The 16,803-nt window shown below is 45.2% G+C and overlaps 1 protein-coding gene across 1 annotated transcript in view; it reads right to left on the reverse strand.

The window, feature by feature from the left end:
• Positions 1–16,803, reverse strand: part of VRK1 (VRK serine/threonine kinase 1) — an 82,636-nt gene that overhangs the window by 15,408 nt on the left and 50,425 nt on the right. The window contains exons 9-11 of the mRNA XM_077463771.1: positions 16,361–16,481; positions 13,782–13,840; positions 12,279–12,454 (exon numbers count right to left, since the gene is read on the reverse strand). Of these exons, the coding sequence (XP_077319897.1) occupies positions 12,279–12,454; positions 13,782–13,840; positions 16,361–16,481 (356 nt within the window). The remainder of the gene's footprint in view (positions 1–12,278; positions 12,455–13,781; positions 13,841–16,360; positions 16,482–16,803) is intronic.

The raw sequence follows: 16,803 nt of genomic DNA on the forward strand, positions 1-16,803 counted from the left end.
GTCGAATTTATCAGAAACCCTAAAAACCGAATCTCCTGAGATGGGTTTAGGGACGACTTTTGGAGGTTCAAAATCCAACCCAACGCCTCCAGATGGCTGCGAGCTTTGCCTAGATTGGTCTGCAATTCCTCGCTGGATGGGGCGAAAAACAGCAGATCGTCTAAATAAGGAATAACTGCGATTCCCTGAAGACGCAGTGGCGCTAAAGCTTCTGCCATTATTTTGGTAAAAATTCGGGGAGATGATGACAGGCCGAAGGGTAGGGCCCTGAACTGGAGATGATGAACCACACCCCCCAACCTCACCGCCAGCCTGAGAAACTTCTGAGACTGGGGAGAGATCGGAACATGTAGGTATGCGTCTTTTAAATCTACTGACGCCATAAAACATCCTGGCGTCAACAGATTTCTGACCGAAAAAATTGAGTCCATTTTGAACTTCCTGTACCTTATGGACTCGTTTAAAGGTTTTAGGTTGAGAATCAACCGAAATTTCCCTGTCGGTTTCTTTACTAGGAAAACATGGGTATAAAACCCCTCCTGCTGTTCTTGCAGGGGTACCTGTACTACTACGCCCTGTTGCATCAGTTCCTCTAGAGAGGACTTCATGGCCAGGGCCCTTACTGGGTCCCGCGGGGTGTTGGTAATCAGGAACTTTTTGGGGGGTTGTTGACAAACTCGAGTGAGTAACCCTGCGCGAGAGTGGTCAGGACAAACTGATTTGAAGTTATCCCTGACCACTGCGGAAGAAATTTTTGTAGTCTTCCGCCCACCCGCAGAGACGAGTCATTGCGATTTTTCGGCCTGTGTAGGAGGACGGAAAAGAATTCCGCCTCTACCCTTCGGCTTCGGGGCGGACCAACTTTTCCTTCTCCCTTGCAACTTGCTGTCCTGATCCTGAGTTTTTTGAGGTCGAAAAAGACGTTTTGGTACCTGCTTTTTCTTTTTGACCGGAAAGGATCTCTTTTTATCGGCTGTCCTGTCAAGAATATTATCGAGGTCAGAGCCGAAGAGCAAGTCTCCTAAAAAAGGGTAACCCACACAGCTTATTCTTTGAAGCCGAGTCACCCGGCCAGGTTTTAAGCCATAAAGCTCTTCTTGCAGCATTAGTTAACGCTGCTGACCTGGCTGATATCTTAATTGCCTCAGCTGAGGCATCTGCAACATAGGCCACTGCCGTAATCAGGGTAGGAAAAGAATCTAAGATTTCCTGTTTAGGGGAATCTGCAGCTATATGTGACTTTAACTGGTTAATCCAGTATTCTAAATTTCTGGCTACACACGTTGTGGCCATTGCTGGTTTTAAATTGCTCATAACTGATTGCCATGATCTCTTGAGCAAAAGATCCATCCGTTTATCCATCGGATCCTTCAAAACTCCCATGTCCTCAAAGGACAGATCTGTGGACCTTGAAACCTGGGAAAAGGCGGCATCCAGTCTGGGCACCTTGTTCCATACTGCTGCAGGGTCCTCCTCGAAAGGAAAACGCCTTTTGTGGGCTTTTGAGAAAAAGGGCTTTTTCTCTGGATCCTGCCATTCTTTCCTAATGGCCTCAGAGATGACCGGATGAACTGGGAATGTTCGGCCCCTAGGCTCATCCAACCCAGCATACATGCGGTCATGGAGTGATAATTCCTTTTTCTCCTCACTTAAACCAAGCGTAGCATGAATGGCTTTAAGGAGCCCATCGACCTCTTCAAGGGACAGTTTGAATTTAGAGGGGGCTACCTCAGAATCCTCCAACTCCTCTTCCGAATCTTTAACGGAAAGAGTAGTGGACTGCTTTTCCCTATCTGAAGAGTCTTCAGGCAGAGATTCTAACACCGGGATTGAGAGAGATCCCTGGGAAGACTCTGAAGTGGAAGGCTGACTAGCAGCCGGGTTAGCTAGTGAGTCACGAAAATTCTGGATCGTGGCGTACAGCTCCTTCTTTACAGAGGCCACCAGATCCTCACATACAGAGGCAGATTCCTCCTTAACTAAAGAAGTAATGCAGGGACTGCATAAGGTTTTCTTCCAATTTTCTCCCAGCTTGGCCCTGCAAGAAGGACACCTTTTCTTTGGGTCAGAGCTCTTAGCCTATGAAGAAAAAGACAAAAAAAGGAAAAAAACCAGGGAACCCTTAGTGAGACCCAGTCTCAGCTTTGATAGGGATCACCACACAGGTGCACTGAGAAGAAACCAGTCAGCTTCTAGTGCCCAGACAGGCCCCTTGCCACCAGGGGGGAAAAAGGAGAGAGAGAGCGAGACCAAACGCCAGGAAATCGAAAAAAGAAAGGCAGACTTTAACTGCTGCCTCTTACCTGGGCTTTGCTGGTGCCTGTGCCTGTCCCCACCGCTGCAGACGCTGAATCTTCCATAACAGCTGTGCAGAGATCCACTTGTGGCTAAACGCCGCCTCCGGAGTCACGCCGTGCAGCTGCACCGGACCGGAAGCGGAAATAGGCACCAGCACCTGTCCTCCCTCCTCCCCCCTGCGTCCACGCCGGAAACGACGTTTCAGCTGACCCGATGACCCGCTCTGTCACTTCCGGCGCGACCGCCGAAAAAAATATGGCGGCGGCACACGCACGCCGCCGCGCCTACGAACGTGCGGGCCACCGAATCTTCGGCTCTCTCCGAGCACAAGAGGGGAAGAGGAGCCCGCTTGCTACCGCTGACAAGGCGTGGGTAGGTCGGGAGGACAGCGGGTCTCAAAAGGAGGAAAAAAAGGGAAAGAAGCCTAGTCCCTCAGGAACACCTAAGAGAAACAGACTCCCTCCCAAAAGGTGTTCCCTCCGGGCCGGAGGAAACACAAAAACTGATGTGTGGTAGGGAGGCGCCTCCCTTTAAAGTCTGGAGGAAGAAGGTGTTTCCTAACGAGGAGGGTGGAGTCGCTATCTCTCAGGTGCTGTCCTGAAAGACGCCTTGGGAAACACCACTTTTGTGGAAAAAACAAACAGCATTTACAATTGCTACATGTTATATTGTATTGTATTTGAAGGGCAGAACAAGAAATAAAGACCTTTCCTTTATAATCTGCAGTTCTATCATTTTCTATAAAATGCAAAAAGCAACATGGAAGCTTTCTCTACATAGATTGAGTAACAGAACATCCCCCAGAAAGGGAAAAAAATATATAAAATAAAAATAAGAGAATAAAGCGATTTTATTTATTGATTTATGGATATTGATTGGGGGGGGGGGGGGTGTAACTCCCTCAAAGCTATTGTGTTCTCCTGGGCTATAGCCACTGACAAACGCATTAAGATTCCGCCAGGCTGGTTATACCACAGTTGATCAACTTTGGTACAGACAGCATGCCCGTACATGGTTGAAATCTTGTCCGGTCCCTGCTGAACTGGATGAGGATTCAAACAGTCTATGGCCAACTTTAGATACAGGAGATGCTCAAAATATGACATGCAACAAAAATGCAATTTTTGGCGAGATTCTCCACAAGGTACATCACATCCAAAGGGATGCAGACCCTGCCACTTTCCTCTGAGCCCTGCAAGTGCAGCAGTAGATTGACTTATAAAATCACTCCCATTCACTCTGCACAGACTCAAACAAACCACTACATCTTAAGAACAAAAGTCAGGAATCTGCAACAAAGTTTATAAAAATCCTTGCAATGTACATCGATCATCCAGTAACAAACATTTTTATTTGATTAATGATCAGCTGAACACAATTAAAAGATTTCAGGAATTCTGAGAGGCCAATGCATGAGGCCGGGTTCACACTGGTACGACAGCACAGTTGTACCACTTTGGATCCGACTTTGCCCTGCAACTTGAAGTCAGACATGCGTCCGACTTCAATGAACAGGGATCCGACTGATCCCTGACAATACCAGGCATCGTGTCTGGTACGAACCTTTAGGGGGAACTCCACGCTAAATGTTAAAAAATACAAGCCCTTCGGTCTGGAATGGATTTTAAGGGAAACCACCATGCCGAAAATCCATACCAGACCCTTATCTGAGCACACATCCTGGCAGGTCAGGAAAGAGGGCAGGGACGAGCGAGCACCCCCCCCCCCCAAAGCACCTTGTCCCCATGTTGACGAGGACAAGGGCCTCTTCCCGACAACCCTGGCCGTTGGTTTCAGGGTCTGCGGGCTTATCTGAATTTGGAAGCCCCTTTTAACAAGGGGGCCCCCAGATCCATGCTCCTCACCCTAAGTGAATGAGTAAGGGTTCAATGTACCCCATACTCATTCACATAAAAAAAAAAAAAAGTGTCAAAAATAAAACACATTACACATTTTTTAAGTAATTTATTAAGGCAGCTCGGTCGTTTCTTGTAATCTCTTCTCCCCGCTGTGGCTCTTCTGCCTCCTTCACTGACGTCTTTTGTCTGTGTTGGTTCTAGCCCTCCCCGGTTCTCCTCCCTCTGTCCGTCGTCTTCTACCTCTGCAGGGTCTTCTCCGCTGTCTTCTTCCTCTGTTCTTCACTGCCCATCATGCCCCGGATGATGTCACACAGTGACCCCCGCCACTTGCCAATATAAATAGGGTGGGGGCCGGGACCTGGGGGCCCCCTTGTTAAAGGGGGCTTCCAGATTACGATAAGCCCCCGTCTGCAAACGTCCAAGGTCATCAGGAAGAGGCCCCTGTCCTCATCACCCTGGGGACAGGGTTCTTTGTGGTGACGGGGGCGCCAAGGACCCCCTCCCCCCAAACCGCTCATGTTGAGGACATGCGGCCTAGTACGGTTCAGGAGTGGGGGGCACGCTCGTCACCACCCCCTTTCCTGACCTGCCAGGCTGCGTGCTCGGATAAGGGTCTGGTATGGATTTTGGGGGGCCCCCCATCCTGTTTTTCAGCATGGGGGTTCCCCTTAAAATTCATACCAGACCAAAGGGCCTAGTATGCTCTTGGAGGGGGAACCTATGCTTTTTTTTTTTTTTTTTTTTGACGTGGCGTTTCCCTTTAAGATCAGAGCTCAAGTCGCATGCCAAAGTCGGATCAGTTAAGGCGGCAATCCGACTTCAGTGATATTCAAATGGCTGAAGTAGGCTCAAAATCGGACCAAAGTAGTGCAGGGAGCATTTTCTAAGTCAGACCGACTTGTGTTGGACCAGTTAAGATGGCCCCCATAGGGAAACATTGATTTTCACACGTCATGGGCTCCCAATGTCGGAGTGTTTGTCGTACTAGTGTGTATACAACCTGAAGGAACCTCAGTCGCAACTAAACAATCACATACTGCTGTTACTGGCACACATCCAATCATGTGGAACGCTAAGAGACAGGAATGTCCGCATTGTTTCAAGAATCTACATGCAAGTGCATTGTCAATTACAGAAGCAGATTTTCATATTTTCATGTGTGACCCCCCCCCAAATACAATAACTGTACAGCATACAATGTAAATAGAACATGACCTTGCCAATGTTCTAGTAAGGAAAACATCTACTACAATCTAAAAAAGAAGTCTTGTAATTTGCAGCCATTAATATCAATGTCACATGGCAATGTTATTTCAGGTTTGACGCATTTGGAAAAGAGAAAGGATCTGTGTGACCGCCGATCAATTGTAGTTCAGTGTTCGAGGTGGTAAACAACGCAGCAACATTTGCTTAGTACAAGCTACTTTGTATACAATACCTTGATCAGGTCAATGGAATAGAATAGAATCAGGTTATATTGGAGACTGCAAGGTGCATAGGCTGCATTAAGGCAGTGATCATCAACCCTGTCCTCAGGGCCCACTAACAGGCCAGGTTTTATGTATTATCCCGGGGAGATGCAGACTAGAATACTGCAATCACTGAGCAGCAAATTATATCACCTGTGATGTATTTCAGTTATCTTGCAAACCTGGCCTGTTAGTGGGCCCTGAGGACAGGATTGATGACCACTTCTTTAAGGTGAAAAAACACAAAGCTTTACAACCCCTTTAAATGTAGCTGTATATTTTTGTTGTTATGTACCACCACCAAACCTGCAAAAAACAAACAAACATTCTCCTACTCCTGATGATCACGGTGATACCACGTGTGCGATTTGTTCTTTGTACCCTTAATAGGGCCAACAAACTATAGCAAATGTATTTTGTCCCATCTAAAACACACCAACACTAAATATAAAACCTTTTTCTCTTCTTACCTAAAACACACTGATACCAACACTACCACTTATATGGATACTGACAAATACACCGACACTAAGGGCCTCTTTCACACTGGGGCAGTGGGTGCGTCCGTGTCAATTTTGAAGCACTATTCGGCTGCTAGCAGGATGCTTTTAGCCCACACCAACGGCTGCGAAAGGGTTAAAACCACCGCAAAGCACTGCTGCAGCAGCAGTATGCTGATGGTATAGCCGCGCTGCCCCATTGATTTCAATGGGCAGGAGCAGTGTGTATACACAGCGCCTTCACTGCTCCAAAGATGTTGCTAGCAGGACAGCGCACCGCTCCAGTGTGAAAGCGCTTGGGGCTTTCACATTGGACACAGCAGCGGCTCTTTCAGGGCGCTTTGCAGGCGCTATTTTTACCGCTGTAGAGCCCGCAAAGTGCCCCAGTGTGGAAGGGGTCTTACTGCGCATTTACACGTGCTTCAAAATGTGGCATTGGACACACTTTTTTTTAGAGCACTCTTAATGCCAATCAAAGCTGGGGTCACTAATTAAAATGGTTAGCTTATAGTCCTGCTCGCACGTGTTTGCTTTGCTTCAAAATGAGCCCTTATAGTGCCACTAACTGAAAAATTTAACTGCTACTAACTTACACTGGCACCTACATTGACACCAACACCACTAGATCAATCCCTGAACTAGTTAATTTTTTGGAATTTATTTTTGTTTTTTGCAGGCATGTCCTCCTCCCTAGAGGGAAAGGGCATTTATTCCCATCCACAGAGGAAAACACAGGGACGGGCTATAGATTGAAAAATTATTGTGATAGCCAGAGGCTATTTAGCCACTTGCTGCCATATAGCAAAATGACATTGGCAAAGTGGTTGCAATATGTTGACCTGACGCCAGATAACATGGACAGGATAACAAGCCACTGCACGCCCCCGGGGCGCTCATCGTTGCTACGTCAGTCACCCTCCGCAACTCCAATCCAGGTAAAAAGTCTCTGACGAAGACTCTTTACCATGTGATTAGCCATGTCCAATGGCTCTTCCAGCCATTTATCGGCTTTTCCTCACTCGCATCTGACCAACGAGAGTAGAGGAGAGCCAATCGCAGCTCTCCTGACAGGAAGAGTCTATGCAGCACCCCCCCCCCCAGATGCCCATCCAAGACCACCAGGGTTGCCACCAGGACCACCACTTTTGACCACCAGGGATGGCATTCCTGGTGGCCATGGGTGACAAAATGTGCCCCCACTCATAATGCCAATGTGTGCCCGCCAGCGTCGCCTATCAGTGCCCATCAGCGTCGCCTATCAGTGCCCATCAGCGTCGCCTATCAGTGCCGCCACCTCATCCGTGCCACCTTATCAGTGCCCGGCAGTACAGCTTCATCAGTGAAGGAGAAAATGTTCAAATTTTTAAAACAGAAAAAAAAAAAAAAAAAAAAAACTTTTCTTCTAAATTTTCGGTCTTTTTTTTATTTGTTTGGCAAAAAATAAAAACCGCAGAGGTGATCAAATACCACCAAACAAAAGCTCAATTTCTGGGAAGAAAATTACAAAAAATGTGTTTTGGTACAGCGTAGCATGACCGCGCAACTATTTAAACAGTGACAGCACTGAAAGCTGAAAATTAGCTTGGGCGGGAAGGGAAGTGCACTGTATTGAAGTGGTTAAACAATCATGTGATATGGATCCAGTTCCCCAGGTCCTTTATCCTTAGCATTAAGTGTACTCGCACGAAAACACACGTAGCGCCCAGGTTTAAAACCCCCACCTCCTGTATGTTGCATATGTTATGTGGTTGTAAAGGGGTTAAGTCCTTTCTTCTGTCTTTATTAACTGTAACCAACCCAGCAATATTGACATGTCTATGTTAAAAAAATGTTTAAAGAGGTTGTAAAGATTAACCACTACAATACAGGGCACTTTCACCCCCTTCCTTCCCAGCCCAATTTTCAGCTTTCATCGCTCTCGCGCTTTCAGTGACAATTGCGCGGTCATGCTACACTGTACCCAAATGAAATTGTTATCATTTTGTTCGCACAAATAGAGCTTTATTTTGGTGTTATTTATTCACAACTCCGTTTTTTATTTTTTGCGATATAAGCGCAAAAAAAGCGGAAATTTGGAAAAAAAACAATATTTTCTTTTTTCTATTTGAAAAGAAATCCAATAAAATCAAATTGTGTCATAAATTTAAGCCAAAATGTATTCTGCTACATGTTTTTGGTAAAAAAAATTCCGTTAACTGTATAATAATTGGTTTGTGTGATCACGGACATATGTACGCAAATGATCATGTACATATGTGTGCAGGTGATCACGTACATATGTGTGCAGGTGATCATTGGGACATGTGATTTTAGTGGGACATATGTGGGGGACATGTTTTTATTATTAGGGACATGTGTTTTTATTATTTGGGGACATGTATGTTTTGGGGACATGTGTGGTTTGGGGACATATGTGGGGACTGTGTTTGTACTGTGTGGTGTGTTGACACTAGACTGATGATCAGTGAGTAAAAAGCTGTAAAAAGCAGCCCATACTCACTGATCATCAGCCGGCTGCAGCGTTCTGCTCTGCTCTCCTCAGCGATGACTTCCGTGTGAGGAGAGGAGAGCCGATTGCCTAGCAACCGGCTGTTTGTTTACATCACATGACGGCCGTGACTGGACACGGCCGTCATGTGATCAGGAGGGCCAATCACAGAGCCCTCCTGCCGATCTCAGATGTGCCGTGTCCGGGTGACACGAGCACATCGGGATCGCGCGGCTGCGCGGGCACGCGCGCGCGATCCCGCTACTTCTGAATGACGTTCAGGAACGTCCTATCAGGAGTAGACGGCTCCCACCCGGCCGTATATATGCATTGGCCGGGTGGGAAGTGGTTAAGAAAAAAACTAAAAAAATCCTCTTCTTCTGGGGTGCCCTGCAAGCTTTCCTGACTCCTCCCCTTCATGAGGTGCGGCCACGGAAAGCCGCTTTCCCTGAGGCACCCCATGCTGGTTCACTCCTGCTGCTGCGTTCATTGACTCGGTCCCAGAATCATTGATTCTGTCCAATAAGGAGACGGAGAGCGGCTGGAGCCGCTGGGCTCGTGCACATTGCTGGATCGGGCTCAGGTAAGAAAAAAAAATGGGGCGGTGATCTGGGGCCAGCTGCTGCACAGAAGGTTTTTCACCTTAAAGCAGCCTTCCAACGTATAATTTTTCTTCTAAATTCCCAAGTTCATGTAATCTAAATGTACCACTCACTTTTTTGGTGCATAATATGCCCTGATGTCCATTTTAGTCTCTAAAAGCAACTTATATAATTTCTTCGTAGAAGTTCTCATCTTGCCTGTGGGCATGCAAAGCTCACAAGCAGACACTTCAGGGATACGGTAATGCTGAGCTACCAGCATGCACCGCCCATTCCCGCTCAAGCTCATTGAGTCCACATCACAGCGCCATAAGCTTCAGATGTTGCCATCACAATGGGTGGCGTAGTTGGAGATACCTGCCCCGTTGTGATGGCAACGTCCTGGCGTCATCGTGTCCCTTCCACTTTCGGAAGGAGTCAGTGCGCCACCCCAGGAGACATTGCGTCACCGGATTTGACGCCAATACCCATGGGAGGCTAGGACAGGAAGTGCCACTTCAACAAACAAGGTAACCCTTAGGAAAAAAAAATTCTTTCCATTTGTCACCGTCTATAATGCCTGCTTGTCAATCAGCTTGATTTGTGAAAGTGTGGAACTCAGCTCTTATGCATAGAATGTATTAAAGGTGAAAAACCTTGAGACTTTACAATCACTTTAAAATGAATCAATTTTCACAAATAGGTGCTAAAAAATAATTTAAAATGAACATATGCCCAACAGTAAAAGGGTGGAGTCTAATCCTTGAGACCACAAGATGAATGATGGTCTGCCTAGGCCACCAAAAGTTGATGGAATGAGAAGTTGGTGCACCCTTACAGAGCGTCCACCTGGAATGACAAAGGAAATCTGCCTTTCTGAAAGAAGCAGTGGATAGGAGAAACGCTGGCTATACGCTAGTAGATTTACATAAGAAAATCATGCAAAATTCAGGGATGTTGTTCAGAAGATGAGATGATTTCTGAGGGATCAGAATAAAGTTCCTGCTGAACCTGTCGATTTTTAGCTCATGAGTACAAGACTTAAAGTATAAGTCGAGGCCAAACTTTTTTTTTAGTTTTGGGTAGAGTGGAGCGAGACTAGAACTCCGTTATTGCTGTCTGTGCACCCATTAAGGAGATTCACCATCTAGTTGTCCTGTTTACCATCAGTGAAAGAAAATTCCAAATTTTAGGTTGTCATCGGAAAAGTAACCAATGGGGACACTAGTTCTGGTGACCTGGGGGGCCCCCCTAAGAGAGTCCCTTAATTTGCAGGGATTATCTCACTTCCTGTCATGGCTATGGGATAGGAAGTGAAGGGAAATCTCCCCAATGGGACAGAAATAGCAAAACTATCCAAAATAAGAAAACAAAAAAAAACCTATAGTTCTACTTTAGGTCTCAGGCAAGGCCTCAAACACTCATGAAACGCAGCGAGCTGGTAGCAGATTGCCAGCAGAAGCAGGGAGCTGCATCCCCAGCATTGTGTAACAGTAAAGAGCAGATGTATGCATCAGAGGTCAATCCCAGAGTGTTAAATAAATACTTCCACGGCAAAACTGGCAGGAACAATAATGGCATCCTGTGAACTGCAGGAGTTGCCGGTGCTCAGCCTTACAGGCCTATTCACATAATGAGTTCTTAGAGATAAGGTAAGGACAGCGTCAATGCTAGCAAGTCTGGATGTGGAAAGCGTTCTGCAGGTAACTGAAACAGAGTCCAGAAAGTGCCCTATGCGGTGCACTCTGCCTGAAGGTTACTTTTAGGCTAACCCTGCAACGTCCAGTATTTCAGCGTGAAGGCGAGAGACTCCAATATTTTATAATTTATGTAATTTACTTGATCACCTGTATTTTATGCAGCCTCCAATATGTAGGCTGTACCACACGTTCTTTGAGAACCCGTATAGGGGAACAATATTGTGACATTAACAATCCAAATGCTAGAAATATTTCAAATGCAACATGTCACTTTAGGGAATGTCACCAGGGCGATCTCTCCTCTTTCCGTTTTAGAGGAATAGAGCGGTTGTCTCACTCACCCAGAGGGGGTGATAGAGAGAGAAGGCTACTGGGGAGAGAAGCATGGTGGATCTTTAGATTAAAAACTAGATAGCCTCAGGGGTTAAACCCCGAGGTGGGATCCGGACTTACACTTACATTAAGAATGCCTCTTCCCAGAGCCTCTCTCTCTTTTTTCCTCCTCTGGTGTCTTTCACATAGCTAGATTATCATTTTTATTTTTTGTATCTAATGTCTTTTGGTATGTTTTAATTATGTATATGTGCATGAACGAGTGTGTGCATACATGTACTTATCACTAAGGCGTGCGAGAAATGGTGGCATGCATATGGATCACCCTACATGCAGCGTAGCCAATTTCCCCTTTTTTGAGTAATTGCCTGCAGTCAATTAAGACAATTAATGGGTGGAGAATGTGATCCTTAGAGCCACCATTTATTTCAAAAGTTTCATGTCTGTAATGTGGTTATGACTAAGGCCTTATAGGCTGAAACGCGTCAACCTTTCTTATTTGCATTTGGGCACTGTGGCTGGTTAATAAATACTACATTTTCAAGAGCAATCACCGGAGTGAGGATCATCTTTTCCTAATTTCCCTACTCAGCCAACAACTGTGAGCTCTGCTATCTATGTGATGTATGGGTAGTAGCACTGACTTTTTTGTTTATATCCGAGATACTCAAATACCCAATGCTGAGGACAACTACACCAGAATGCAGCAATCAAGGAAACAAAGCCCTAGCAGATGTGTAGAGATGAAAAGGGAAAAAAAAAAAAATGCAGAAGAAGAAAAAAAGAAGAAAAGAAGATGAGTTACAAAAAATATGTCCATCCTTTTTTGGGAGGGGGGGGGGGGGGGGGGGGGGGGGTAGAGGTGGTTATGCCGGCCGTGCTGGCCGATAGCTTTTAACGGCTAGTGTTCAATCCTACTGTAGGTAGCAGTATAACCCAAAAGATTAAAGACTGTGTCCCGCAATAGAGAAATACTGTATTTCATGTACCTGTAGATCTACACCAATTATAACCATCCTATAATAAGCTGTACAGATTCCATAGACATACCTTTCGATCCTTTGCAGGGACATGTCCATTCTGTGTACTAGGGAAGTCCAGCTTCCCATCATCCTCGCTACCCAATGCCTTCAGACCTTGTAAAAGAATGTTTCTTAACTTCTGATACGGAGGTTTAGCGTCATAGCTCAGTTGAGTAATTTCCTTCATATACTTTGCCATTTCACCTATTGAAAGCAAGAGAACAGTAAATGAAATGAAGTGAATCTGTACATTTAAATGGGTACTATTCTTGTTGTGACCACAACAGCCAAACAGCTAGGAACGCAAACACTTCACCTTTATGGTAATCACCACTATCAAATTAGATTTTACCTGACAAAAAAAATTAGCTTAAAGTGGTTCTAAACTCTGTAGGTTTTTTTTTTTTTTTATTGCATTCTTTGCATTAAGGTAAAAACATCCTACAACTACTTTTCCTAGCACCTCCTACCCCTTACCACTTTCCCGAGTCCCGTCATCGCTCCAGTCTGTGCTGGCTGCTGACCATTCCCCTATAAAACTCTGTTCTCACAGGAGAAATTGAGAGCAGCGAGAGACATAGGATCTTGCTGCTGTCAGTCAAGCTCCTGTAAGATGAAGCGGAGGCGTGCATTACCGACACACTATGGACCCCCACAGCACAAGGTTTACAAAAAAGGCCTTCGGAGGAAGAAGCTATAGCTATTGTATAGTTTGTTCGCTGGATGTGGCATGGGGACATATTGAATGCCTCCAGCTGTCTTTGTGCTCTTGCTGGGCATCGATGTGTCTTTGAGGAGGCGTGGGCTCCGCCCAAGCAAAAATGCCCCATAGACTCTCTATGGGGTTCAGTTCAGGCAAGTTTGCTGGCCAATCAAGCACAGTAATCCCATGGTCATTGAACCAGGTTCTGGTGCTTTTGGCAGTGTTGGCAGGTGCGTTGACCCTGGACTTAATGAAGCACAATGGACCAACACCAGCAGATGACATGGCTTCCCAAATTATCACAGAGTGTGGAAACTTCACACTGGACTGCAAGTATCTTGCAGTGTGTGCCGCTCCATTCTTCCTCCATACCCTGGGTCCCTGGTTTCCAAATGACCTTCAGACAAGCTCAAACATGCAGGGTATTGAGAGAGCTTGCAGTCAAGTTCAGGTTCTTCATATTTCTACTGGCTCATCAGCACATGATGAATTTCCCCACTGGCCAACAACAATGTGCAAGAGGCTGGCAAGCTTCAGCATTAGGAAGAAGTGTTGATGCTTTGCCTGTCAGACCAGTCTGACATTAGCCCATATCTCCCTTTATGACATTTCTTGGAAAAAATATAATGAAGTGCTTCCACACAGCATTTAGTGTGGAGCAAAGTGATGCACAAAATTTACAGCACCCAGATTATCCCCTCCATTGTACAGTAGTGGGATCACTACACCAGGTACTATGCTAGGAGCCCTCGATCATGCAGCCACTTCCCATTTAACACAAGATATAGTATGTTAATTGAAGTTCCTATACTGCAATTATGATCCTACCCGGCTTCTTTTTACCAGGAAAGCAGGTGTTCATAAGCGTTGGGATTTCATCACAATACCTGAAATTACAATAAAAAACAGTGGAAAATTTAGTTTGCACTATTTAAATGATTGATATTCCTATTCCACAGAACCTATGCGGATAGAAAAGCTCAACTTTAAAAGCTTTGCCCAATATTGTAAAACTTGGCCAATCCTGGGCTACCAGGGAGCTCACAAATCTGAAACTGCATTCCATCTGTGGTTTCCTACTCACAGATTTCCTTTAATGAAATGTATGTGCCTGATGACTTAGTAGAAACAGAAGTTCAGAGATGCAGGTAATCTACCCACTCACTTACAGAGATGTTCACTCAAGAATATTCAGGGAACATGGACAATTTTATATTTCAAACATTCTTGAAGCATAGGTGCAAAACAGTCCAAGGAAAATGTAGCAACACTAAAACATAAATTAAAGTGGTTGTAAACCCTCCCCCACAACTTTGTCCCATGTAAATCAGCATAAAAAAACCCTAATGAACATTGCTGGTAGATCTCCTTACTTGCTTAGAATTTTTGTAATCCTTTTTGTTCTTTAGAATGAAGTCACTGAGCATGCCCAGATCTCCCCTGATTTACAGGACACTCTCTGTGTCTTATCTATCTGTTATCAGGACTTCCTACAGCACAACACTTAAAGTCGAAATAAACCCATGGATTTAAACAGTTAAAAAAAAAAAGGCATGCCGGGAATGCTAACTGCACATTGGCTGTGCTCTCAGCCATACTATCAAACCATCCAATGACTGGTGTCATAACGAATCACATGTGCAGCACCATAGCAGTTGAAGATTAAAAAGAGGCAAAGATGGCAGCTTCCTTGGCTGAAAACGATAGGGGAGTTTACTTCCACTTTAACTCCCAGGAGACTTCAGACTCATTCAGAGCTTCCTCCTACACACCATGTGACATGACATACAATGTAAACCTGGCCATTACTGCTGAAGCTGATAAGACTGACAAAGGGAAACAGACATCAGCACAAGTAAATACTATGAAATAAACAAGTCAGCTATGAACAGGGAAGCAGGGTTGCCATAGAGATGTTGGATTGAAAAGGAGGCTTGGTTAACAGTACAGGAAGTGGTCAATGTAAAGGCGGAAATGCACTCCACTGTGGACTCAGAAAACAACAGTAAGTAATATGCGATTTGGGCTGGATTACAGTGGCTTTAGTCTGATAATTACTTATTATAATGGACTAAACGAAGAGAAGCATCAGAGTGGGAGAGTTTACTTCCTCTTTAAGAGAGACATCTTAAGCCTGAACTCTTAAAAGAGGGCAAAAAACCTCCAAAACAGTCCTAAGTGGAAAACCTCAGTGTGATACCACTGATAAAAGTCACCTTCAAACATGACCCCCCCAACCTAGATGCATACTTGCTGAACAGTTGCATTTACAGTACATTGGTTTATATTCATACACAGCCCAAGCCTTTTTTGTTTTTTTAATCTAGGTCGGGGGTGTCAAACTCAATTTCATCCTGAGCTGCATCAGCATTACGGCTGCCCTCAAAGGGCTGTTTTATATGCAAGACTGATAGATAAGCCCCCCCCCCACCACCAAACCGCATCAAACAGTAGGCGTATCCTAAAGGGACAATATATACCAGGAGTGCGATGTGTGCAGAATTCATGGGTGCACTACAGATGGTGTGTACGAGTTGGAGAGCGCTACATACAGGCTGCAGGGTTTAGGGGTGTGCTGTGCAGTGTGCAGGGTTCAGCTCTCTTCCACCCCTAACCACCTCAAAAGTTTCCTAGCATCTCACCTACCCAGCCCAGTTCTAGTAACACCCAGCAGTGTAGACAGCTCCACCTCTCTCACTTGCAAGATCATTGGTCAGTTTATGTGCACCCAGGCACAGATGGTGATCACAGTGCAGCTTACCATGTGATGCCCCATCTCACACTGCACCTGCACGTCCTCCGTTTCTGCTGTGAGTGTAGGGCAGGGATCTGTGCGAGCGACCAAGAGGAAAGCTATCCTTGTAAACACAGAAGACTTCTGTGTTTACAAGTGCCAGCAGTGAGCAGAGGACAAGTCGGAGGTGGCAGAACTACATTCTGTCACATTCAGGGTGAAAAAAAGCCCTGGGTGCAAGAGCCACACGAAAATGGCCTAGCGGGCTGGATTTGGCCTGTGGGCCTTGTGTTTGAAGTGATCTAGGTTATTACATAAAAACAGAATTACATACCTAATCCCTTGTTCCTGCAGGCTTCAACTGGCCTTTTCCAAGTAACTTTTCTTTGCCATTCCGTTGGTCACAGGCACTCTGATGTCATCACATACAATGCAAGATCAGCAGTACTGCATTGTAACAGTCTGCCCATAATGTTAAGTGTAGAAGAAAAGCACTGGCTGCCAGTGGAAGTGAGGGATAAAGAGAGTAAAACTTTTTACTGGTATCATGGACAAAAACGAGCATCTAACTCTCGCAATGCAGAAAGCACAACTGCAAGGGTAACTACATTTTCATCGGAGATCAGTATTAAGCAGATTTTACACTTGCAGTAAATTTTATAGACAGACGTACCTTATTTTTGAGCTGGTAACATAACTTGGGTCCGTTAACTTATCTTCCCAAGGCAGCTTGCCACAGAGCCACTGAATCATACAATAACCCAAAATTTCTAAGTCGCCTCTTCTTGAAGGACCTGTTGAAATATTTAACATGGCTCTCAAAAAGGTAACTAAAATGTTTTATAGATACTTAGATCACTATGAGAAGGCGGACCAATGTATTAGGGCCCCTTTACACTATTCAAAGCGTTAACATACATTAGTTAATTCAATGCATCATGTAATAATGCAGCCCATTCATTTGGAAAGGGCAAGTAGTGCACCTCAATGCACACACAAATAGTTTTTATTCAATGCACCACATTGATTCTGTGCGGGTGTGTCTCCTGGTAATGTAATGAGGTGTTGTGGAGCAATTCCAATGCACCATTGTTCATGCATTAACTTCCCTGGCTG

Source organism: Lithobates pipiens, unplaced genomic scaffold (genome assembly GCF_037356315.1).
Source record: "Lithobates pipiens isolate NorthernLeopardFrog02 unplaced genomic scaffold, aLitPip1_a1.2 Scaffold_30, whole genome shotgun sequence".
In the NCBI taxonomy this organism is placed as follows: Eukaryota; Metazoa; Chordata; class Amphibia; order Anura; family Ranidae; genus Lithobates; species Lithobates pipiens.